Source organism: Manis pentadactyla, chromosome 6 (assembly GCF_030020395.1).
Source record: "Manis pentadactyla isolate mManPen7 chromosome 6, mManPen7.hap1, whole genome shotgun sequence".
NCBI lineage: Eukaryota > Metazoa > Chordata > Mammalia > Pholidota > Manidae > Manis > Manis pentadactyla.
In genome coordinates, this window is record NC_080024.1 from 128,880,335 (window position 1) to 128,907,098 (window position 26,764).

Genomic DNA, 26,764 nt, shown 5'->3' on the forward strand with positions numbered 1-26,764 from the left:
CACCCCAAGCCTAATTTTCGGCAGTCTCCAATCTTCTGAAGCATAACGAACAAGTTCTTACATGGAGAACAAATTCTTACATAGTGAATAAGTTACATGGTGAACAGTACAAGGGCAGTCATCACAGAAACTTTTGGTTTTGCTCATGCATTATGAACTATAAACAGTCAGTTCAAATATGAATAAACATTTGATTTTTATACTTGATTTATATGTGGATACCACATTTCTCTCTTTATTATTTTTAATAAGATGCTGAAGTGGTAGGTAGATACAACATAAAGGTAGAAAACAGAGTTTAGTGTTGTAAGAGAGCAAATGTAGATGATCAGGTGTGTGCCTGTAGACTATGTGTTAATCCAAGCTAGACCAGGGCAATAAACATCCATGTATGCAGAAGATTTCTCTCAGAACAGGGGGGGTGAGGTTCTAAGCCTCACCTCTGTTGATCCCCAATTTCTCACCTGATGACCCCCCTGCGACTGTGCCTGTCTTAGGTTGTTCCTCCCTTGAGGAATCTTACCCGTCTCTGGCTAACCAGTCATCTTCCGGGGCCATACAGGGAAATGTTAAGTTGGTAAGTGAGAGAGAAGCCTTATTGTTTGAAATGGTTAGCTTTTTATTTCTTTGCATATTTATGCCCTGTGGCTTCTATGCCCAGCATTTGTCTTGAGGTATCTTTACCACTTGGAGGAGTTATGATACTCGGTAAATTTGATATGAGGCACGAATTCTATTTAAGAGTTCGTTGTAATTAGGAAGGAAGAAGAAAAGCTATAGAAGTAGCAGGCGGGAGAAAACATGGGAAGATTGATTATTTCTTTGACATATCTTCTTGTAGAGTAACTTCAGCATGTATATATTTTAAGCTACTACTTAAATTGCGCACACACATTAACATAATAGGAGTATAGTTACATAACCAAAGCATACCTGTAATTACCAGCCATCTCCAGTGAAACCAAGAAAACCAGTTAGGCACCCTAGGCATTTGTGAAAACTTATCAATGATATGATGGTTATTATCTAACTGAATTTGAATAGTTTGAGAAAAATCAGACAAATTAAAACAACCCATTCCTGGGCACTGTTCACATCCCATATGTTCTTTTAACAGTAAATAGTCTGTAGTTGTAAGATTTTGGAGCGCTACAATTTGCACTTCTCCTAATTCTTGGTTGAGTTCCAACAGTATAGATCCAGTCAAATTTGTTGTTTTACTGTATGCACAGGCCAGCTTAGATATCTCCTTCATTCCCATGGCAAGTCCAGGAGCTGGTGGGATGAGTGCATCTACAGCTGTAGCAGTGCGTGGATCTTTGTTGGGGTTTTTTGATGATCATCTTCTGTCATGAGTCTTCCCGAGAGTGCTGATGTTGGAAGTTCTCTTTCATATCGTTTCTTAGTTCATTTTCGGGGTAGCCAAATTAGGCTTTGATCCTCTGTATAAACACAAACAGACCCTTTGCCTACACTTTTATATGTCCTTTATATCATTGTGTAGAACTCATTAGAGGTCACCACATAGGAACTGCATTTTTTTTTTTTTAATCATTAATCTACACTTACATGACGAATACTTACGAATACTTTGTTTACTAGGCTCTCCCCTATACCAGGTCCCCCTTATATACTCCTTTACAGTCACTGTCCATCAGCGTAGCAACCTGTTGTAGAATCACTACTTGTCTTCTCTGTGTTGTACAGCCCTCCCCTTTCTCCCACCCCGCTATGGATGCTAATCTTAATACCCCCCTACTTCTCCCCCCCTTATCCCTCCCTACCCACCCATCCTCCCCAGTCCCTTTCCCTTTGGTACCTGTTAGTCCATTCTTGAGTTCTGTGATTCTGCTGCTGTTTTGTTCCTTCAGTTTTTCCTTTGTTCTTATATTCCACAGATGAGTGAAATCATTTGGTATTTCTCTTTCTCTGCTTGGCTTGTTTCACTGAGCAAAATACCCTCCAGCTCCATCCATGTTGCTGCAAATGGTTGGATTTGCCCTTTTCTTATGGCTGAGTAGTATTCCATTGTGTATATGTACCACATCTTCTTTATCCATTCATCTATCGATGGACATTTAGGTTGCTTCCAATTCTTGGCTATTGTAAATAGTGCTGCGATAAACATAGGGGTGCACTGATCTTTCTCATACTTGATTGCTGCATTCTTAGGGTAAATTCCTAGGAGTGCAATTCCTGGGTCAAATGGTAAGTCTGTTTTGAGCATTTTGATGTACCTCCATACTGCTTTCCACAATGGTTGAACAAGTTTACATTCCCACCAGCAGTGTAGGAGGGTTCCCCTTTCTCCACAGCCTCGCCAACATTTGTTGTTGTTTGTCTTTTGGATGGCAGCCATCCTTACTGGTGTGAGGTGATACCTCATTGTAGTTTTAATTTGCATTTCTCTGATAATTAGCGATGTGGAGCATCTTTTCATGTGTCTGTTAAAAACTTTTTGATTAATTGTTTTGCAAATTGGCATGTAGGACATTAAAGCAATAGCTTTATTAACAGTATTCATTTGAAAAATAAAAAGGGAATTGTAAAAGTGGTAAGCTGTTGAAAGTAAAGGATGTGTTTATTATTAAGAATATGTATATAGTGTATTGGAATTGTATATACAACCCTATGTATGCTGATGAAAGACTTCATAAATGTCCATTAATTATGTACTATGTGCAGGTTTTAGAAAACCGTGTTATCAATAGGCTTAGTGATAGCAAATACGTGGTTAGGATTTACTCTGGTCTGCTCATTATGCGAAAGCAAGTAGTTGTATGTTTGATATGTAGCTTCTTGAAAAATATCTGTACCTTAAATGCTTGTTGAAGGGTCTTCATTTACATACTACTGAAATAATTGTATGCATAGTTCAAAATCATATAAACCAGGTATTACTGTAGAAATACTTAGACAAGTACTTAAATCAGTGTGAGGATAGACTTTTGATATATAGCTTCAACAGAATAATATTTCCTCTAGCATGTAGCTACACTTAATGTGTAGTATTTATTTATTATAAGCAGCACTTCTAAATTTCACCTACACTTTATTTATTAAAGTCGTTACAAGTTTTATTTTAAAATATATATTTATAACTATTACTATTTTTTTCTTTTTTGTTTTATTGAAGAACAGGTGACATACAATGTCATATTAGTTTCAGGTATACAACATAGTGATTTGACAATTATATACATTATGAATGCTCACCGTGATAAATGTTAACCATCTGTCACCATACAAAGTCACTGCAGTATTGTTGACTATATTTCCTATACTGTACTTTATCCCTGTGACTTAATTATTTTATAATGGGAAGTTAGTACCACTTTATCCTCTTCACCTAGTTGAAAGATATTTTCATAATGCAGGTTCAGGGTTTGTATAGTTAATTTATGATCATTTTTCTATTATTTTTCAAGTTAACATTCATATTTTTTTCCCTTTAGCTTGTACCCCTTCCCTTTAGTAACAGCATAGGAAAAGTTAACTTGTTTCAGTTTTTTATCTTATAAGAGATACTCCCTGGAATAAAAAGATGGTAGGAGGATAGACTTTTTAACATCATTTAGTAATTCATTGCAAAGACTACATTAAAAAAGAAAGGAAAATGTAGGTGAGTGAAATTGTTTTGTCACCAATACATTTTAATAAAATTAGACTTTTCATTTTATACTATATGTAATTTTTTTAAAACCTTTATTTCTGCCCATATGGAGTTTATACTGCAAACACATACTAATGGAGATGGTACTTTGTAACACTGGAGATGTGAAGGATCTTTTGAAAGACAGCTTTGAAAATAGATGAAATGATAACAGAATGGAAATTAGAAGAATTTCAAGTATTTTTGAAAAGGTTCTTGACCTCTTTCTACTGCTTCTTGAAAATTGCCCATAAATTAATGCCTGTCTACCTACCCTGTCATATTTCCACTTAGTGTAAAGATTGCTGGGCCAGTGTATTGAATCTAATGGAAACAGACTTTCTTGTCACCTGCCTTTTGGGACAGATAGCCTTAGTGAAGATTACTTGTCACACTTAGGCTGATGTATGTGTTTTCTGGTGTTATGACTGAGAACCAGCCTGGTAAACAAGGGCTGTGGGAATTTGTGTTTTTCGGTGAGACTCAATTACTGACCTAAAGTAAAGTCCTAGTACTGCCCCTCTTTTGGTCTCTCCTGATTTTGTTGCACGTATCTAAAATTGAAAATATACCAGCATTTAGAAATTGACAGAAAAATTTGATGTTAGCTGTACAATTGTGAGGGAATGAATTTTGACCTTAATTAGTTTAGCCTTTTCCAATATGTATGCAGTGACATTTTTATGCTGAATTTCCTTTCTTGACTGAATTGGATAAAAATAAAAGTCAACATTCTTCAAAAATGCTAATGCCAACAAAATAAGGCAGCTTTATTTCTTAAGAATCTATGGATTGATTCTTGTTATTCAAGTATACATTGTGTTGAGTAGGTGTCCCTCTGAGAGGCAGTGCTGTTGCATCTCTAGCTGTGTATAAAATCGAGTAACATTAACCCAGCACTTAAAATTCTGCTCCTTTGAATGGAACTCAAATGTCATAATTTGAAGTTAACAACATATACTTAGTTGTTTTTGCAAATGATGAAACACATCCATTGTGGCATATTTTAATTATATTCTGGTTTCTTGTTTTAAGTTTGAAAATTAGGACATATTATTTTTGACCCATTGTCATTATAAGCAAAATCAGAAATTAATGACAAATATAATCTCCCAGACCTCATATCTCTAAAAATTATAATATACATTTTATTGTTATATTTATCTTTTTCAAAATACTTCATCAGCAACAAAAGGTAAAAGATAGATACATATTTTAAAATATAGTTGAAAGAAGATTTTTTTTTGAAGGGAGGAATGATCAGTATATAGAGTTAAAATACACTGGAGTGTACATTATCATGTATCTTACCATTTGGTTTAATTTTATTTATTTATTGTTTTAATTTGTCACACTGTAATCCAGGATGGTGATGAATCATCTCCAATTTTAACAAGCTTTGAGATAGTGAAAGTTCCTGACCCTCAGATGTCTATGGTGAGTTTTTGTCAAATTTCTTATGAAAGTGCTTTACCTGAGTGATTATGACCTAGATCTACATTATACATTTTCTTTTTAAAAAGCGTATCTATAGTTAACTTAGTTACCTAAAAGTGATTTCAGCTATCTGTAATCAGCTTCAGCTAGAAATCTCACAAGAAATATTAACACCTAAAAATAAGGTCAGGATACCGTAGTCTCAGGGAGCCATTTTATCTGAATTATTGAAAGATCTAGGGATATTATAGTCTTGAAGTGAGGACTTGGGAGAATAAGAATTTGAAAAAATTGTCATTGTGCAGAAGTGGAACTTGTTTATACCAGGAGGTACCTCTGAGATCCATGGATGAAAATTTTAGGGAGACTGATTTTGTTAAAAAATAGGGAAGATCATCAAGTTACTAGAACTGTTGTCTTTGGATCATATGACTTGGATGATTTTGAAATGAATGTCTCAGGGATATGAAACAAGAATTCGTACTTTGCAACAAAAGTTTAATTAGATGACTTCAGATTTAGAAAGTTCTAGGCAAAAAAATCCTTTTAGCAGTGCAATAGATCGATATTTATACTTATAATACATTTACATCACTGTACTGTATTACAATGATGTTAAAATGTTACATCATTTTATTCTTTTTTTATGCATTTCTATTTTATTCCCTTCCTAATCAGACCAAAGTATATTAAAAGTAGCACATTGGAAAATAAAAATATGACGGAGGTAAATACAGGTTATTAAAGCAGGAAGTAATGTCTGATGGTCTAATATCAAAAGAAGAGATAGGAGAAAGGAGTATAAAAAGTTAGAAAAAAAGGGTCACTTGGGAATCTTTTAGAAACTAACACCCTAAATACTTTTACAGTTCCTATTCATAGAATAATAAAATCAAGTTAATATATCTAAAGCTAACACCGAATTTTCATAAAATCAAATTATATTTTGCATTTTTGGTATTTGAAACACAAGAATGGATGTTTATGGTTACCATTGAAATGGCTGAATAAATAAGTATCATAATTGGGACCACAGATAATTGCTTTTGTGTAACTCCTACTAAAATGTCAGATAGATGAGATGTCTATATTTAGTATATTCTTTTATAAAGAAAATTCTCATCAGTAATTACAACTTTAACATTATGGTTGCTGTAATTAAAAATGAACTAGGGCATTTGTTAAAAATTGTAAGTTTTAAATGCAAGCAAGAATGAAACGATAAAAAAATAAAAGTACCCTCCTTACCCTCTGTGCTCAACAATTTAGTTGTTTGTAGTCGGGATTATTTATTGGTAGAGGAATGTATTTTAACAAACTGTCACTTAGTTGGTATACCATTATATCAGACAATAAAACTGACTACAAAATTTGTATATTTATAGTGTGGTACTAACATATATACATGTACAAATAGACTATAGAATAGAATAAAAAGCACAGAAATAGATCCACAAACGTATGGAAATTAATATGTGATGAAAGTTCATTTTGTCACTGGAGCATAGTGCTGGGAAATTGATTAGCCATTTGGAAAAAGAAAACTAAGATCTATAACTCACACTGCACATAGAGAAAAATTCTATATAGGTCAGGACTTCAAATGTTAAAAAATGAAACTTATTAGCCCTTTACTCTCAGTGTAAAGGAAGTTATTCTAACAATGACTCAAAATCCAGAGACAATAAAAATTATTGATAACTTGTACTGCATTAAAACTATTTCATGGCAAAAACACCATAACAGTCAAAAGACAGTTGACAAAATGTGAGAATCTATTGACATATGTCACAAAAGACTGAGTATCTTTTTATAAAGAACTCTTAAAAACTGAGGAACAAAGGACCAAAAAGCCAGTTGAAAATCAGCAAAAAGTCATAAGCAGACAATTCACACATGCAAAAATAAAATCGTCTCCTAAGCAAAGATAGTATATTGAAAACTAATTTTGGCTGTAAGATAGTTAACGTCAGATATGTTTATTTAAGTATTATGGTTGTTGTCCCTGCCCTTGGTTACTCCTGGCAGGCAGTAAGTGCTACCACATGGTCACCAGTAGCTCATGGGAAGAGGGACTGTGTTAGTCTTGGTTGTCAGGGAAGATTTCAGAGTGAAGGTGATACTTGAGGGAACAGAGGATGCAAAAACCTTGAATATGTGGAGAATGAGGTGTAGGTGTTTCCAGAAACCGAAATGATGTGCATATTAGGGCACTAGTGAAACCTAAGGCCTGCCTTGTTTCCCTACCTCAAAATGGAGATATATTTTAAGGATACAGAGGAGACTAAAGTTATTACGAGAAGAAAATGTTAAGTATTAAATACAGTCTTAAATAAACAACTGTTTACTCTTTTATTTCTGTCTATTGAAACTTCCTTTTGGTGAAGTTTACATTGTTGGTTAATATTTTTAAATAATTTGCAGGAGAATTTAGTTGAGAGCAAACACCACAAGCTTGCCCGAAGTTTAAGAAGTGGACCTTCTGACCATGATCTCAAACCTAATGCTGCCACAAGGGATCAACTGAATGTAAGAGAAGTTATAAAATATTCATGTAAAAATAATTAAATGGCTATTTTAGTTGCATTTGATGATTTCACTTTAAAGTATTGAGATATGTATTTTTTTTAGGTAATGAATCCTTTGTAATTTCAGCAATTTGATATTTCTTTAGTTTTATTATACTTCTGGGGTTTTCAGTAAATATAGAGACAGAGAAAGAGCTACAAATAATATACACTGCCATGATTTAGCATTCTTAGTGACTGACCATAAGGTACTTTGCCTGAGAGGCCTTGGTGTACATACGTGTGGTGGTGGTGCGTGGACTGGACAAGAGAAACATTTATTTTTTGGGTGTTACCCTTTTTTTGCCAGGAGGGATGCTTTTGTTACTTTGTTTTGTTTTGGTTGAAGTAAATGAACTCTATAATGACACTTTTATATAGAATTGGATTTTTTTGTCTCATCATTTATTCCCATTATACTCTAATAATTATCCTTTTTGGACTGATGAGTGCAGCAGATTTAACTCTTACTCTTTTTCTCAGCTGCATGTACATTCTCCTTGCTTCTGTATAGTTCTATTAAAGAAACATTTAAATAGATGAAAAATTTCAAAGGAAATGGAATATATAGGAGAATATATTTGACACAAGTTAATTCTTTTTTTTTTTTCCTTTTCTTTATTGTAGATTATTGTGAGTTATCCACCAACTAAGCAACTTACATATGAAGAACAAGATCTTGTTTGGAAGTTTAGATATTATCTTACTAATCAAGAAAAAGTGAGTTTCTTGATTATTTTCATATATCAAGTTTATCTTCAAACTTTGTTGCTAATGAACAAGAATGAGGTGAAACTACTATGGAAATACAGTTATTGTAAAAAATAAAATTGTAGAGCAATATATATAATACTCTCATGTTTAAAAATTGCAAAGGTATATACACACAGAGATACATGTACCTGTTAGAGCATAGGTAGTATTTAAATGGGTTAAGTCAGAGAAACTTGGGTTCAGTTCCTGGCACGACTGCTCATCTAACTAGGTAATGTGAGGCAGATTGCTTTGGAAGCTTGGTTTCCTCATTTTTCTGATAACAACCCTCCTTCACAGGTGAGATAATGCAGAGTACCTGGCACATAATAGTGCAGAGTAAATTTTGATTCACTTCTATCTTCCTTCTCGCCTCTTTGAACCTGGGTGACTAGAAAAATATTCACATCATTAAAAAAAACTATAGAATTCTGGAGGAAACATGGCAAGAGAGAGTATGAGAAATTTAATTTGAAACGTGTAAATTGAGTTCATGGAGTGACATCCAGCTTGGCGTGCAGGGTGGAGGCCAGGTCAGAACCAGACATTTGCTTTCCATAATGAAACCAGTTATGGAGAAGATAGTTTCTGGAGAGGATTGTGGTGAAGTATCACTAGACTTCAGTTTGGAGACTTAGTTTTGGTCTTACTATTGCCATTAAGAAGCTTTTATATGAAGTAATTTAAAAAGTTGAAGAAATTACTTCAACTAGGCTTTAGTTCCCTCATATTTAATATGAGTTGATTAAATGACAGGGAACTCTAAGTCTCTTCTCTTTCTTAAAATAATCTTTTAATTCTTAGAACATAGGTTCAAGGATTAACCCTTAAGGTCTAATAAATAAAAACAACCAATATCTGTTAAACAGCCACCATGTACCAGGGATCTTTTAAATCCCACAACAACCCCACAACATAGGTATTGTTACTGTTGTACAAGACACTTGAGTTTTATTTAGAAGAGAAGGTAGCCAGTGAAGACATTGAAAAGAAGATTGTACAGATATTTGCAGCATCATGTATATGCCTTAGAAATTCTGAAATGCACTGGGGGCAAAACAGGGAAGAATCAGAAAAACTAGTATTTGTCAGAAAGCTGTTACATAATTATGTGAAAATGAATGAATATGTTTTACAATCTCTTAAGATAGTCTTTAGCCACTTTGTATAACTTGTTTTTCTGAAACAATTGTATTTCCTTTAGTTTTTAAAATAAAGGTAAAAATCCAGTTGCAGCTCATTTTAAGCTTTTCCTCTTTATCTTTTATTGATGCCTTGGGAAATTCTTTGCAGATGAATCATTCATTCTCTTTTATATCTGTAACAAGAATGAGAGAAGAATTTCAAATGTGCCATAGTTTTGAATGTTATTCTCTTCATCACTGCAAAAAAGGAAATACTCATCAATAGAAGCACAGATTTGTAATTTGGTGTTCTACAAAAAGATTGAGTTAGTTCTTGGTACTCTGTTAAATGAAGAATAACCTTGGTCACAGAAATTGCGTGTTGAATGCAGCACAGTGTTGTCTAAAATACACAGCAAGATACTGAATTAAACCTGTTAGGATGTGTAGGTTCAAGAAGCATAGAATAGATTTACAGAGCAGAACTGCCTTAGATATTCGAAAGGCTTGCAAGAAAAATTGTTTGTTTAAACAAGTAGTCACTTCCCACTGAAATTCAATTACTTCTAGATATGTGAAAAGAAATAAAATGCTCAAGTGATATAAAGTGTGTGACAAGTTTCATTTAACTAGTTGATTTCAAGTTTTCGAAAGGTGGGTGATGAAACTTCAATTCTCAGGACATATTATAGGGTTCTTATGATCACTAGAGTAGAGTGAACAATATTTTTTAATGTTCGGGAAGCACTTTCAGCAAACCAAATACATATTGGCCTTGAAGTGACCAGAGGAATTATTCACACAGCCACGTTTGTATCTTTGTAATAATTTAAAATGGGTTTTGTGGAAAACAAATGCTCCTGTTTTCCATCCCTTAATTTATTTACACAAAGAAATTCTTTCAGCATCAGTTCCTCAGGAACAGTGATTTAGGTTGTTTGGCATTTGAGCCCTGAGGCTGAAAAGATTTCCTAGAGAAAAAGTAGAAAGAACAAATTTCCACCAATGTGTTATCTGAGATTTATTATACTTCTTACTTATTTTTTAATTAAATTTGGTCTTTCCACCCCTTTTTTGTAAATGACCTGTCTTAAGTATTTTGGATGAAAACCCTCTAGGCTGGACTTGATTTTGCAGCTAAGAAGTTCACAATAAGAACTTTGTCTAACAAAACCAGTTAAATTTATCAAGTATTTTCAAATTTGTGCTCCATAGCATGTAGGAAATGACTCATTATTACGGAACTGAAAATGTGAATATTTTAACTTTTCAAAACCAGGTTTTACCATGGTGAATGGCCTTTCTTCTTATAAAAATGTTTATAACCTTAAATCCTTTCTATTATATTTGGGGAAAAGCAACAGATAGAGTCATATGTACTAAAGGTAATAGGGAGGCATTGAATATTCTTACGGAGCTGCTTATGAAGTAGTTAATGAGACAGTGATATCAGGACAATAATTGAAATTGTGCCACCTGACAAGCAGAAATGAATTTATTTCAGTGAGTATTTGTTATCAATTCTTGGCCTAGCTTCATACAAGACATCATTTCTCTGTCTTCATATAAATCAAAGCTGTTTAAGGAAAAGGATATTTGTACATAATCAAAATTGAAAGCTATAGGATAGTAATTGATTAACGGATCTTTCTTTGGGAACATTTAGGTAATATAATAAAAAATCAAGTTCATTGTGTGCTGTGATACAGAGGAGGTTTCGTAGAGCAAAGACTGGTCTTAAAGCTTTGATGGTATTTTTTATTTGGTGATTATTTTTCATGGAGAAAAAAGCATGAGTAAAGCAGAGTGTTAGGCTCAGGGACAGAAAAGTTTATATGAATCGCTATTGAATAGAAAAGATGGAGTCAGTTTGTGACAAACCTTAGTTCTAAGCTTGGGAGTTGGATTTCACTGTCAGTAAGAAACCACTAAAGGAGCAGAATATGTCTTAACAAGTTACACTTTAAAGAAGATAAACCGGGGAGGATTGAAGCAGAGCTGAGAATGAAGAAAAATATAATTAGGAGGCTCATGTATTGATTTTGAGAGTGATTCTGGAGGGCAAGGGAAGGAGAGGAAAATGTGTAAGGTGACTTGGAGACAACTCCCTGGAGTTAGGTCTGAGTGACTGAAATAAGGAAATATTGCAAGTGGAAAAAGCAAGATGATGAGATACTTTCACTTTTGAATGCTTGAATCTGAAGTATTAGAATAACAAGTGTGACACTGTGATACAATAAGAAATATATATGTGGTCTTCATCCCCAGTTCTTGGCACAGAGTTTCTAAAACACTAGGAAGGAGTGTCTTTTCTTACCCATAATCTCCTTTCAGCCATACTGTGAGCCATTGTAGTAGATTTTCATATGTGAGAGTTTTGTGGGAATCCCTGATTTGCAGCCAAGTAGAACAGAAGCTTGGGCAATCTGGGGACCCACAATTTTTGATGGGCATCTGAAATGGGTAGCAGTCTTGTGTGACTGACCTCTTAGTCCTATGGAATCTGCCTTGACTCCAGTTGGTTAGTGTTAGAACTAAATTAAATTGTCGGACACACCCAGCGGTGTCCTCAGAGAATTAAGGAATTGGTTGGTATGAGAAACCCACACATTTGCGGTCAGAAGTTTCTTGGGTTGAAGAAAAGATTTTCCTTTATCAGTAAGGTAGAAATTTCCAATAATTGAGTTGGTAGAAGTTAAGATTAGAAATATGTATGATAATACAATTTTCTCAACTGAAGTGATCATGATTCTAACAACTAAAGGTAACAGTGAGGTGAGTCTAAGATCAGAAGGGAGATTAACAAAATATTTATTTATTTACTTATTGCTATTAAAAAAAAGCATGGTAATAACTGCAGTAATGTTAACATTTGATGTTGAGCTCAGTGTCAGAAATAGAATAATAGTGATAAATAACATCAGATATTTATCATATACAAGGTGCTGTTCTAAACATATGCATTCAATAACTTTATCATTATCACAAACGTTATGAGATGGTTTATTTTAAAGTTAAACACTTGGCTCCAAGTGACTCAGCTAATAATTGATGGAGCTGGGAATTAGTATTTAACCCTAAACACTCTGCCTCTAAAGCTTGTACTCTCCAGTTATCTGTGGAACCTCTAGAGAGAAAATTGCATTTGTATCCTGTACCTTTATTTTACAAAGATCAATACAGTGTCTTTAAAGGACCTGAGATTAAGTATCATTATTATTTTTCTCTTTAAATTCTCAACACTTTTTTCTTTCTCTTTCTTCCTCTTGTTTCCTTCTTCATTCTACTACCTCCTTGTTTGCATCTAACATTTAGCATTATACAGCTGTGAAATTTTTTGTGTAGTGCCTTAACTTCCTTAGGAGCAGGGTACTCAATAAATCTTACTGGTAAGTCTACAAATCTGAGAATCTAGAAGTTAAGATAGTTTCATTTATTGAATTGAGTACATGGGCATGGTACTAAATTTCCTTATAATTACATAGCCACACATTTGTATTAAGACTGCTTATGTACTGTGCAATGGGAAAGCTTTCACTGTAGTTATTTTAGAAGTATTGCTTTGTTCCACATTCAACCTAGACATATATTTAGAAACCAGCAATACATGGAATAAGGTGGTAAAGCAGTCTGTGTTCCTATATGGAGAGGGAGCACTGTACTTACTGGTGTGCAGGAGGTGCAGAAGAAATGGGTAGCTGTCTGTGGGGAAAGCAGACTCCAGTTGTAGAGGTAAGAATGCCACAAAAGCATTAGGCAGTTAGGTCATTGTTTAAATGAAGGTAGTAAAATTGAGGCAACTACTAAGTGGCTGATGAGCTGAAAGTTGCTGAAAACTTCCTGGAAAAGTTAAGATTTTGGCAAGCTGGCCTTAAGATGAAGAGCATAAGGAAGAGTTGTAGAGAGGAGTTAGACAGTCATATATAAAATAGGTTAACTTGGTTGAAGTGTAGAAGGGCAGTGAGAATTAGCTTAAAGAGAGGTAGAGGTTTGGATAGTTGATGGATATCAGTGGAATGTTTTTGAGAGCCAAGGTTTTGTTTTTATGTCTGCCTGTTTACAAGCTAGAGTGACTCTATCATCTCATTGGAAACCACAGTATAGCAATATAACAGTCATCTTCAAATATTCAGTATTCTTCAAAAATTTCCTCTCATTCTCTCCAGACAGTGAAACTGGCCAATGGGAAGAAGATACAAGAAGACACTCTTACCTTTTGGTTAATTATAGTTAAAAAAATCGCAGCCAAAATGGCTTCACTGTCTATAAATATAATGGGTCCTTTGGAAATTATTCACTGGAATTACTTAAGTAAATTTTGGGGCTTTTCATGGTTGAGGTAAATATCTGCTGAGAGTGAGAGGTTCGTGCTAAAATCACTTTTAACTTAAGCTTTTGTTAATTTGTATGAAATGATTAGAAGAGAAACTAATGGTAAGAAGCCTGTGCCAAACTCCACATGTGTGGTATAGTGAAAATCAAGGTAAGGGGAAGATATAGGGAATATTGCAAGAAATAATTGACAGGAACTGGAAATGATTTACGAAATTAGTGTTGGTGGAATCATTGCTCCAAAGCCGCATGGACTTACAGCTAATTGGGAGAGGTGGCAGTGCCATAATGGTAAGGAGGAACCATCTGATGGAAGATCCGTGAGAGTCAGTTGATCTGGATTTTAGGTCTAGCTTGTCTACTATTTGAGGTTGACATAATTTGCTGAGATTATTTAGTCTAATGTTTAAATTGTATGTAATTTCTATAGTGCCTTTCTTCTTAATTTAGTTACATCAAGAATAAGGGGATGGGCTTGAAGGTTCATTTTGTCAGACTAACCAGTAGTTGTGTTTTGTTGTCCAAGTGGACATTTTCTTGAGAACTTCAGTAGTTTACTGATGAAAAGATTTTAGTTGGGCAGAGCAGGAATTTAAAAATTTTAAGTTATCTTTGTTAAAGAAATGAATTGACAGAAAAAGAGAAAGAAGAAATGTCTTAGAATCAGTCAGGAAGAAGTTTCCAGTAGGGAGAGCGAACAATGGAAATTACTTTTTATGGTAACCAGGTATGTACCTTTCTTTAAAGAGCATTTATTATGTATGCAACCATGAATTATATGCTCCAAGGTAATTTACTTACCTGACAGTCTTGTGAAAACTTCAGTATACTACCTGTCTGTGAGGTTCCAGAACAAATGCTACAAACGGCCAGCTGAGTCATAGAATATTTGCCACTGCTTCTGTTTTTATTTTTTGTGCTTGTTTCTGTGGAGTTTTTGATCGTCTTTTTAGATAGTGCTTCTCTGTGTAAGAAAGACTTACATACTGAGTTTGGTTCTAGTCCTCATGTGTGAGTATCTGGGAACCCAGAGACCCTGGGGAGGGGCTGGGGATGGGCCAGTGACGGGAAGTCTACCCTGGCTTGGCCTTGGATTCTTTCATTGATTGGCAGTATTTTATGTCACATGTCTATGTTGTCTCTGAGGCATCTCAGAGTTGATGAAGCATGCCTCAGTTATTTCCATGTCTTGAGACCTGCAGCATTTTGAAATAAAAAAGTGAAATGAAGAAAAGTCAACTAAACTTAAAATTCATAAGTGCCCTTTAATCGGTTTGACCTGAAAAATGTAAAGTTAGAGGAAACATGCTTTTGCTTTTCTCTCCTGTCCAGTGTTTTTCAGGGATCATACGTATACCTTTGTTTAGTGTTACACAAATCATCTATCGTTCACTCTGTAACTCTTCCATCAGGACCAAGTGTAACTCTGCCTAACACCTTACTTTTCTCTGTCAGGTAATAGGCTGTTTTCTAATTTTAAAATCTTCTCTGGTTTTAGGCTTTGACAAAATTCTTGAAATGTGTTAATTGGGATCTACCTCAGGAGGCCAAACAGGCATTGGAACTTCTGGGAAAATGGAAGCCAATGGATGTAGAGGATTCCTTGGAGCTGTTATCCTCCCATTACACCAATCCAACAGTGAGGCGTTATGCTGTTGCCCGGTTGCGACAGGCAGATGATGAGGTATGTAATTATTCATCACTCCTTCAACTGGCTACATTTTAAACTAGAGCCTGATCATGGACTGTGTGTGTGTGTGTGTGTGTGTAAGAGAGAGACAGATTGATTTTTAGAAAGGAAGAGGATATACTAGGTATGTTTTCAGAAGTAAAATTAAAATATTCCTCCAAGGACTCTGTGAAATGAAAATTTACTTCCTGATCTGTTACATGATAGGACAATCTCTCCCAGGACACTCACCTGGCAGCAGAGCTTGTATTGCTGTGTCTGGAAAAAGGAATTCTAATGAAAAATGGTTTAATGCAGCACCAGCTAGGGAATAATTCAGATCCCATCTATCAGTCAGTATACAACAAGCCACATTTAATTGCAGCCTTGGAAAGCCCTTGGGGCCTTTAAAGCATAGAGATGCAGCATCATCTTAGTCTCTTTAAAAATCCTCCTTTAAACTTTCAGCTGTTGACAATTATGTGTATATGTAGATTTTCTGAAGGTGGTTTTGAATGCTCTGGAAAGCAAAGGCTGCAAACTTTATGCTGGCTATTTAGTTTTACATATATATATATGTGTGTGTGTGTGTGTGTGCATACACACATATAAAAGGCCAGCAGGGAACGAGGAGCACTGTGTTGGCACAAAGCAGTGCTGTATTTTTAGTTTTATTAATTCCTAATAAGGTAGACTAATCCAGCAACTTTTTTCAACTTATTAATATTTATAAGGTGAATGCGTTCTGAAACGTAACCTAATAGTTTATGGGATATGGGATATGGGATAACTTTTCTTAAGCCTTGATATATATAGGAATGCTGATCCCATAGAACAATATTGTCAAAGACCGTTATTTTTAATCATTTTGAATTTGTAGTGGTATCTGAATTTCAAGAAAGAAAATGCAGCATTCAGATTGATGAGGTCAATATACATGTGTGTTTAATTGTAGTAAAATTTAAACACTAAGATAGTATAGTGAATGATCACATATAATTTATTCATCTTCAACAGTTGCCAGCTCATAACCAATCTTGTTTCATCTGTAACACCATTTATTCTCTCCTCCTCTTTCCCAACCCTTTACTAGATAATTTTGAGACAAATTTCAGACATTGTATAATATTATCAGAGCAGGATATTTTTCACTTTTCTGTCAAAAAGCAGTTACAAGCACTGCAATACAGCATATTATCTTCTCCTTCCTCATTGTCTTTACTGTATCAAAAGTAAAAAAATTATTACAATATTTATTTGAAATGTTGAAATATATTTTGAAATTCATTAACAATTTCACTTAGGTCATTAATTTTCTGTGTTTAACATTAGTCATAGAATTTATATAAAGCCTCTGGGCTGTAGTCAAGACAGACCCTCCATGTGAGTTCAAAATTTAAATAGAGAAATTACAAATCATTGTTTTTGATTGTCTGATGTCAGTTACCTCACAGACTTAAGGTTGAGTATTTTATTGTCTCTGGAGTTGCCAGTGTTCATGCAGGTACTGAACTATTTCTAGATCATTTTATAATTTTTGTTATGGGGTAGAGGCTAATGATAGAAACATTGCATGCATTCTAAACTGCAAAATATGGTTCAATTATTGACAGTTTTTTTGAGGTTCTAGAGAAAATAGCATAAATAATATGGTGTTATCTGTTGGTTTCCCTTTGAATGTAGGTCAGTAATAAATTGTATACAGCTGAAAAAAGTCTCTTAATTTTCTTACAGCTGAAAAAAAGTCTCTCAATCTGTTGTTCAGATATACATTAAGATCTAAAGTTTTTCTTTTCACTGACACTATGTACCTATATTTATTTCTTTGGGACCACTATATATCATTTTTTCTTTCCTCAGTTTCCTATCCAAAAAATAGTGACAATAGCTGCTATGTCACTTGTTAGTTAGGAAGAAAAATTATGTGAGGCAGTTTTTAAAATGGTGCTCAAACATATACGCAGAAAGATTGTACATATATATTGTGTAAATTCCATACTAAAATTATTTATACTGTTTCTTTCATTTCTAATTGGTGTAAAATGTCTCCTTGTTTCTGCTTTATCTGTGGTGTATAGTATTTTTTGTTTTATAAACTTCATATGTTTTTGGTATGGCAAAGGATAATAGGATCATATAATCATAACATCGAAAGATACATCAAAGTTCACTTTGTTTAAATATCCACTTCTTAGGAAACTGGAAAGCCTGAAAGAAAAGTACTGTATTGTATATTTGGACAGTTTTTCTAGCCCTTGAGTATAGTCTCTCCAGTAGGCATAGTCTTTCTAGTAGGCATGTCTTTGTATGTGTAACTTCATCATCCTAGAGGAGTCTTCCTCCTGTTCACTCTTCAAGGTGTAGCACATACCTCACCCCTCTGGAAAACCTCTCTTAACCGTCCCAGAAAGCCAGTGTCATTTTTGTTTGTTTCTTGCTCCCATATCATTTGATTTATTCCTTTACTGTAATATTCATCTTTTTCTTTTCCAGTTCGCTTAGTTTTTTAATTGTGAAAGAAATAATATAAAGGTAATACTCCTCTGACAACCCCATTCCTCCAGCCATTTCTTATCCCCAGAAAGGTAGCCACTTACATCCTTCTATATATGCTCTATGCAAATTGCAAATGTATGCACATACAGTATATACACCTCTTTTCAGAAATGAACACAAATAGGAATATTCTATATGTATTTTAAAAACTTGCTTTAGCTGAACAGTATAACTTGGACATTTTCTCATTTTCAACACATTTGCTGTCTATGAAGTCTGGAAACATAGGCAAATTAATATCAAGGCAAATGATGTCAAGGGCATGTTTAATCTGTTAATAAAAACAAACTGTGTTTCTAAACTATGGATACCTGTAGATCTACCTTATTCTTTTGAAACAGTAGTATGATATTTCATTGCATGTTTATTTTATAATGTATTTAACCAGTTAGTCTTTTTTGATAGGCAGTTGTATTATTTCCAATCTTTTGCTATAACTGTATTTTAGTGAACAGACTTGGATGTATGTTTTTCCATATTCTTGAATAAGTAGCTTGCATTGGAATTATTAAGCCAAAAGATAATATGCCTTTTATATTTTGCTGATAATCCTCTACAAATACATTTTTGTGCTTGTATCTTCAAAAATTTACAGTTCAGAATAACTAAACACATGATTGGACAAATCACTCCCTTTCTTTCTTTATATTTTTCTTTATAACTTTTATACATTTATTCTTCCCAAGAACTTTAGAGTAAATTTGGCATTTTCTTAAAACTCTATGAGAACCTTAAATAGAATTACATTAAATTTATGTATTAGGGAAAAATTGACATCTTTGTGATACTAAATCCTCTCTCCTGGAGACATGATTTTTTTGTTCATTCAAGTCATGATTTCATAAAAATTATACACATTTTTAAAACTTAGATTTATTCCCTGTAGTTATTGTTATGATGATGATCTACCTCATCCCTTTTTATCTCTCTTTGGTTTGTTAAATGGAAAACTATATTTTGTTTTAATATTTATGTTTTATCTAGTCAGCTTAGTGATTTTTCTTATTAGTTTTAATAAATGTTAGGTGGGTTTCTATATTTTGTAGATTATATCAACATGCTATCAGAAAAATATCAGTATATAATATATATTATATAAAACCTATGCTGATGGATTTCCCATAATGGCTGCACATTTGTAAAATCTTCGATTTGTTTATAATTCTTTTTAGGAATTTTTTTAAGCCATATTTCTTATTGTTGTGTGGCTCAAAAGGAGAGATTCTCCATTAGAATTTGAGGAGGAAGTAGCATTTGAAATAGACATTGAGAGAAGACGAGAATTTTCATAGTTGGGCATGAGTTCACATTCCAAGGGAATAATACAGTATGAACAAAAGCAAGGAGATTGAAAAGCATGGGAAAAATAGAAAGTATTTCACTTTAACAGGAATGTGGGATATATGTAGGAGTCTGGGCAAGATCAGAACCTGTGTCTCTCTCATTGTAAATGTCTATATGAAGAGTTACTCTTAATTCAGTAAGAATTGGGAAGTCTGTGAGTGATTTTGTAATAGAACTTTGCATTTGTACTCTGAAGCATTAGAATTAAGTTATTGAGAAAAGTGGTGATCGCTATTTAGATAGTATTTCATAGCTCTAGGGTTATTTTTACTGAATTACCTGAGATGGAAACCTGATTTTTTTTTCCCCTTTGTTTTATTCGTATATTTATGTCCTTCATGCTTGGAGACATTTTGTATTTTTCAAAATGTTGACTACATAATGGCCAGACAGACTTTGTACAAATGAAGGAAAGAGTAGTTTGAATATAGAATATCTAATGACCAACATATTGAATGGCAGTGGGTGACTTAAAAAAAGGAAAGTTTTCCTCTGAATTTCTCCTTCCTGACAAATTTAATAACAATGCAGCCCTTTTCATTTCATGTGATAAATCTTTTCTATAATTGGGAAAATATAACAGGTGATCGATCGCTCAGCAGCATTTCCCAAGTATGTCTTGGGATAGTAATGAGACTGAATTATTTACCCCTCCTAAGGATGCTTGTCGTTAAATAATCAATTTTCTGTTATATAACACACTTTTTTCCTAAGAAAAAGCATCTAAGCATGCCTATAGGTATTAGATACCATGAATCTTGAGTAAAATAAGAGAAAATCAGATCTTTATCGCTCTAATTAAAAAAATGTTTTGTTAGAACTAAAGTGCTGTAGAGGTGCTTTGATACAGAGTCACTTTATTTCTTTGGCCACTGACATTAATATATTTGAACCAGAGTAAGTAAGCCAGTGAACCTTTCATTTAATTTTTTTCTGTGAAAAAAATAATGTTTAGTGGTGAAATCATGTATATTACTTTGTGTCAGCATTTGGGAATTGATAATGTTGACTGTATAAGTGTAAAAAAAATTATGAAAGAAAAATATATTATGATATTACATAAGAGTTAACAGACCATTGAGAAGTGATCTGTGTCCTTATAGTGGGAAAGAGCAGAATAAATAAGCAAGTAATTACAAATGCTATAGTTGTTACAAATAGGAAAGGAAAGAGTTGGCTATGGAATTTTTACTGGGGAGTCACAGAGTTTCAAAGTTATCTAATTATGAGATTCGAAGAGTCTAGCTAGATGAGTAGCATTTGGAACCAGAAAATAATAGTTATTTAAAATTTTTTTGAGTTCTATAAGTTTCTGCAGTTTGTGATTATTTTTAAAAACATAGTGTTGTGAGTTTTATTAATATTCATTGGGAAGCGTGAATAACTACATTCATAGAATAAGCCAGGAACATTTCCATCCTAAAATCATCTTCCTATGTTAAGAGAAAACTTAGAAAAATAATAGTGTTGATACTTTTTAGTCTTGATTATTTCATTGATTGTCAGTATATAGGTATGGGAAATTTAGGCTTTTGAATTAATTTTGTTCAAGCTGTTATTGGTAGTTGGCAGGTAATTAAGTACTTCCCTTAAGCAAGAGTCTTAAAATGAAAATATCTGTTTTACAGGATTTTCTAGTTACAGTAGCACCCCACATTCTCTAAAACCTGAGCTTTCAGGGAAAACAAAACAAAATGAAACAAAAACCTCACAGAATTAAGCAAAAATCCTTTCCTGAAAAGGTTATGAAACAAAAATTATTTGAAAACTTGAAAAATTGGAATTTCTTATGTAATCTTAGACATAAAATGCCATTATCTGATCTGTTGTTGAAAAAAAAAAGTCCTTCCTTATTTCTTAGTTTTACACGAACCATCTCAATTTTTGTGTTTTGCTTGATTTGCTTTTTGGGTGCTACTTTAAACAAGGTATTTACTGGCCACTTACTCTGTGCTGGGCGCTATTCTGTAACTTTCTTCTGTTACCTCATTTAATCCTTACAACTCATCTCTAAGATTTTTATGATTACATCCATTTTACAGGTGAGGACCCAAAGAGGTTAAGTAGCCTAATAACCTGCCAGAGGTGGCACTGCTGATACGTGGTAGATGAAAGTAAATTGTTAGCTTGATATTGATATTTAGGAACAAATTACGATTGTAATCATATTATATTTGTTTTTCTAATATTAGCTTATTTTTTGTTTGTTTTCCAGGATTTGTTGATGTACCTATTACAGCTGGTCCAAGCTCTCAAATATGAAAATTTTGATGACATAAAGAATGGATTAGAACCCACCAAGAAGGATAGTCAGGGCTCAGTGTCAGAGAGTGTGTCGAGTTCTGGAATAAATTCTGCAGAAATAGATAGGTATGGATGTCCAGAGAGGACTCATTTTCAAATCCGATAGCTTCCCAACTTTTCAAACTGTCTCCTTTCCTTTTTCCTCAGACGTACCAAACCAAACCCTAATCAGTACTGAATTTAAAGTTTTACGAATGAATATGGCTTGTGTACTCACAGAACACAAACTACACAAACTAATATAGTCCAGAGCATTGTTCTGCAGGTTGTTGAGTCAAAATTCCCTAGTTAAAATCTTGAATCTGCCATTTACTAGCTGGGTAAATTTGTGTAAGGTACATATTTTCTATGTGGTCCCAGTTTCTCATCTTAAAAATGGGGATATAGCTAGTAACTGATCTTCAAGGGTTGTTGAAAGATTGAGTTAATATACATAAAGCCTTTCAAAAAGTGTCTCACTGTAGTGCTCAGTAAGTGTTCGATACTATTATTGGTCATGCAAAAATAAAGTGAAGGTTGGGCATGTTAGTGGACTCAAACATTTTATTGTAAAGTTATGTTTTTTATTGGCTACTCTTCACCCTTTCAGTAGTTAACCTGAATAAAAAAATGTGTTACTTAAATTAAAAGTCAGCTATTAACAACAATAACAATTAAGTCTTAGCACCTTGTAAATGATACAGTTGACTCCAAAGCCTGTATTCTTTCTACTTTGCCATTTTGCTTTTCATAAAATCTTAAAATATGAGATAAATAGGAACCTTTGGGTGAGATAACTGAGGCTCAGAAATGTAAAACTGTTGTGTGAATATCATGAGATTTGTGAATGACCTAATAAGGTCTAGAATTCAGATTTTCTGAATCAGTCCAGTATTTCAGGTATCCCATGAGCCCAAGATTATATTTCTGAATTTTTCTTTATGATTATAATAACGTTATTTTCTTATCTTTTGCCTTTCAGTTAGAGAACTGAAAAGTGGTAAAAAAAAATTTTTCTTCCATAGGCTGCTTCATTATTTTCCATTTTTAAGAGAAGGACCCCTTACTTTTCTCCCATTGGGCATTGGAGGCCTTTGGTCTCCAGTCATGTTTCTGTATCTTTTTCCTTACTAATGCTACCCAGAGTGTTTTATTAGAAGGTAAAAACTTCAAGGTTTTAGGACTAGATGTAAACTGTAATCCCATATTCCCCAAATTATAGTCTGCTGGTCACTTTTTCATGTGTTTTTTTAAAAAGATAAGAAAGAGGTGGAGGTGGTCTTGGGGTCAAATATGTTTGAGAAATGCTGGTTGAAAGTAAAATGGACTTAAAAAAAACTACAGTACTTAGTTACAGGACTCAAACCTTTAATATTTAGACTTGCATGTACATCTCCAAGAGGCTTATTACCCATAATCTTTGACTTTGGTGCCTCTTTTTCCAGAACACAATGTGAGTTTCATGTTGCACATGACACAGTTTAGGAAGTGATGCTTTCACCAGAAACAGTTGAGGTGAACTCTGCTAAAAATGTGTACTTTCTCTTACAGACAGTGTTATCTTCTATTATTTTTCAGCTCCCAAATTATAACCAGCCCTCTTCCTCCAGTGTCTTCCCCTCCCCCTGCATCTAAAATAAAAGAAGGTTCGGATGGTGAAAATCTAGAGGTGGGTATAAAGCCTTTCAAGTTTCCTATAGTAGATGTCCTACCAGATAAACATTTTATGTTGGTTTTTAAAACACTGATTTTGATTAATAAACTAAATATTACAACTTTATTAAATAACTTGTTTTATGATGCATGTTTATGACTTTTCCTCTCAGCAAAAAGTGCCAGATAATCTTCAATTCAAGGCATTTTATAGGTGCTTTGGGCATATAAATGGATTCATATGCAATGTGAAAGTAAACTGGGCTTAAATATTTTATTAAGGAAACTCAGAATATTTATTGGCAACAAATTTATTAACATTACTTGTAATTGTCAGTGATTGTGATTACAGTGTAGAAATGTATAACTTTGGTCCTAAGGATAGTATACTAAACAGCTGTTTTTATCTATACATGCAGAAAAATTAAGTCCCTTATAGAAGTAGACTAACTTTTGAGGTAAAACACACCTATTTGTCCAATACTAATCTGAAAAGTACCTTTGGAAGTACCTTTGCAGAAGATGATCTACTTGGTATTGTTGTTTATCTCCATAAGACTTCTAACTTGAAAAGAATCTTTCACACCTCTAATGTTGAAAACAAACAATACATGCTTTGATATTAGAAAGTTCCATTGATTTTGTGTGTTTGTGTGTGTATTGCTTTAATCAAATATTAGGAGTTAGTGTTGATATCTGAATGACTTTTGTCTTCAGTATTAACTGTTAACCAATGTTTGCATGTCTACTTACTTCTTGATACAATAGAAAATAATGAAGAAAAAACTTTACAGGATTGTAGAATTCTTAAGGGAGCCCTTTAAGGATTCAGCTCCAGTTTAATTATTTTGACCTTTCAAAGCTAAGGTACCAATTTATTGGTTCAGTAATTCATTCATTCATTCATATGTTTTGAGTTCTTGACTATGTACCAGAAACTAAATTAGGTGCTAGGGATGGTGCAGCAGAGAATAAAACAGTCATAATCCTGATCTTTTGGAGCTTACATTCTAGTGTTGGCCTAATGATAGTCAATAATATTTATATATAGTAGAAGAGGGTAATGATATCTATTCTCTGAAGAAAAATAAATCAGGGAAGGATGATAGGGGGTGTTGGAATGGAGTTAGGCAGTTGCAATTTTGAAAGGATTGGTCAGGGAAAGCCTCCCTGGAAATGTAACATCTTTTTTAAGATGAAGCAGGCAAGGGAACAGCTGTGTGGTGGTCTGGGAGAGGAGCAGTTTAGGCAAAGGGAACAAGCAAATATAGAGGCTCTAAGATCAGAGCTTAAGTGTGTGAGCAACAGCAAGTGGCCAGTGTGCCTGGTTCTGGGGAGTGAGCAAAAGGAAGCATGGTGTAAGAATGAGTCTAAGAACGAGCAGATCAGTCATGCTGAGCCTTGTAAGCTATGGCATCAAGTGACTTTTACTTGAAAGCTATTGAAATAATTCAGATAAGACTTGCTGTGGCTTGAGCCAGGTTGGTTTGCATTGAAGATTGTGTGAACTGATTAGATTCTGAAAGTTATGTCCAGAATACAGTTTTGTACACTACGTATCACTCAAAACCTTTAGGCTAAAAATAAAAATAGTTTATAGGTATTTATGATATTTCTCTGGTGACTGAAAAACCTGTCTGTTGTTACCCAGTAATTAAGCCATCTGGCTTTTTCTCAGATGAATAGTTCCTTAAAAGGTTCAGGTAATCCAGGCCATCCCAGAAGGCAGGTGCATTGTTTTGAAAGCTGTTTCTTTTCTCTTTCCCCAGCCCCCAGTCATAATACTGCACAAACAGTCATCACCTTTAAGATCCCTAAACAACTAAATGTTTAAGCTGAATCCCCTGACTTCTTCTCATTACAGATATCAATATTCTTTCTCCTCCCTGACACCTGAGGAGTCTTGTTTTCTTCTCCTTTCCTTTCCCCTTTCTCATGGAGTTTTAGGAAGCCACTGTGCATGTCTTGTTAAATGTTGGAAAGAAGACAGGAACTCAGTTAATCTCATTGCTCAAATATGGTCATTTTTCATAAATCCCACAGGTTTTTGAAAGGAAGGTATATTCCCCAGTCTTGGGTAACCACTATGTGTGTCACTAGAGTAGGCTTATTCATTGTGTTGTGGAAATTTTCTTTATCTTTGCCTAAGGTTTTTGCTGCTTGATCTGTTAAAAAATTTTCTCTGTATAATGTGTAATTGTCGATTTCTCCTTGTATTTCTGTTATTTTTGTTAGTGTTTGCTTTAAATATTTTGAAGCTATTTTATTAGGTGCATTCAAGTAAATTGAGTCATGTAAATCTAATCATGTTTTTTTTTGCCTCAAAGTCTGTAGTGTCTGATATTAGTAGAACTTTGTCTTGACTAGTATTCACTGGTATACTTTACAGTCTCCTCCCTTCACTATTTCTGTGGCCTTATAATTTAGTTTATCTCTTGAAAAAATATAGCTATATTTCATTTTTTCAATCCACTTTACTACTCTCTTTTAATTAGAACTTTTGCCCCATTTATTTTTTACAGTCATTTATTTATTTATTTTATTAAGTTATTATTGATATGCACTCTTATGAAGGTTTCACATGAAAAAACAATGTGGTTACTGCATTCACCCATGTCATCGTGTCCCACCATACCCCATTGCAGTCACTGCCCAACAGTACAGTAAGATGCCAAGAGTCAGAATTTACCTTCTCTGTGCTACACTGTCTTCCCCATGATCCCCTCCACAGCATGTGTGTCAATCATAATACCCCTCAGTCCCCTTTTCCCTCCCTCCCCCACCCTTCCCCACCCTTCCCCTTTGGTAACCACTGGTCTCTTCTTGGAGTCTGTGAGTCTGTTGCTGTTTTGTTTCTTCAGTTTTGCTTCATTGTTATACTCCACACATGATGGAAATCATTTGGTACTTGTCTTTCTCGGCCTGGCTTATTTCACTGAGTGAATACTTAATTCACATATTATTTCACTGATATAATATCCGCCAGCTCCATCCATGTTGTTGCAAATGGTAGGATTTGTTTCTTTCTTATGGCTAAATAGTATTCCATTGTGTGTATGTACCACCTCTTCTTTATCCCTTCATCTACTGGTAGACACTTAGGTTGCTTCCATTTCTTGGCTATTGTAAATAGTGCTGCAATAAACATAGCAGTGCATATGTCTTTTTGAATATGAGAAGTTGTTTTCTTTGGGTAAATTCCTAGGAGTAGAATTCCCGGGTCAAATGGTATTTCTACTTTCGGTTTTTTGAGGAACCTTCGTATTCCTTTCCACAATGGGTGAACTAATGTACATTCCCACCAGCAGCATAGGAGGGTTCCCCTTTCTCCACATCCTCGCCAGCATTTGTTGTTCTTAGTCTTTTCGATACCTGCCATCCTAACTGGCATGAA

General features: G+C 34.1%; 1 protein-coding gene across 4 annotated transcripts in view; it reads left to right on the forward strand.

The window, feature by feature from the left end:
- The window catches only part of PIK3C3 (phosphatidylinositol 3-kinase catalytic subunit type 3), a 158,447-nt gene that overhangs the window by 51,451 nt on the left and 80,232 nt on the right, over positions 1-26,764 (forward strand). For 3 of the 4 annotated variants that reach the window (XM_036885051.2, XM_036885053.2, XM_036885052.2), the window contains exons 7-12: positions 5,018-5,089; positions 7,514-7,618; positions 8,284-8,376; positions 15,364-15,549; positions 21,650-21,804; positions 23,296-23,386. In XM_036885051.2, the coding sequence (XP_036740946.1) occupies positions 5,018-5,089; positions 7,514-7,618; positions 8,284-8,376; positions 15,364-15,549; positions 21,650-21,804; positions 23,296-23,386 (702 nt within the window). The remainder of the gene's footprint in view (positions 1-5,017; positions 5,090-7,513; positions 7,619-8,283; positions 8,377-15,363; positions 15,550-21,649; positions 21,805-23,295; positions 23,387-26,764) is intronic. The other variant, XM_057504142.1, reaches the window with a different exon arrangement.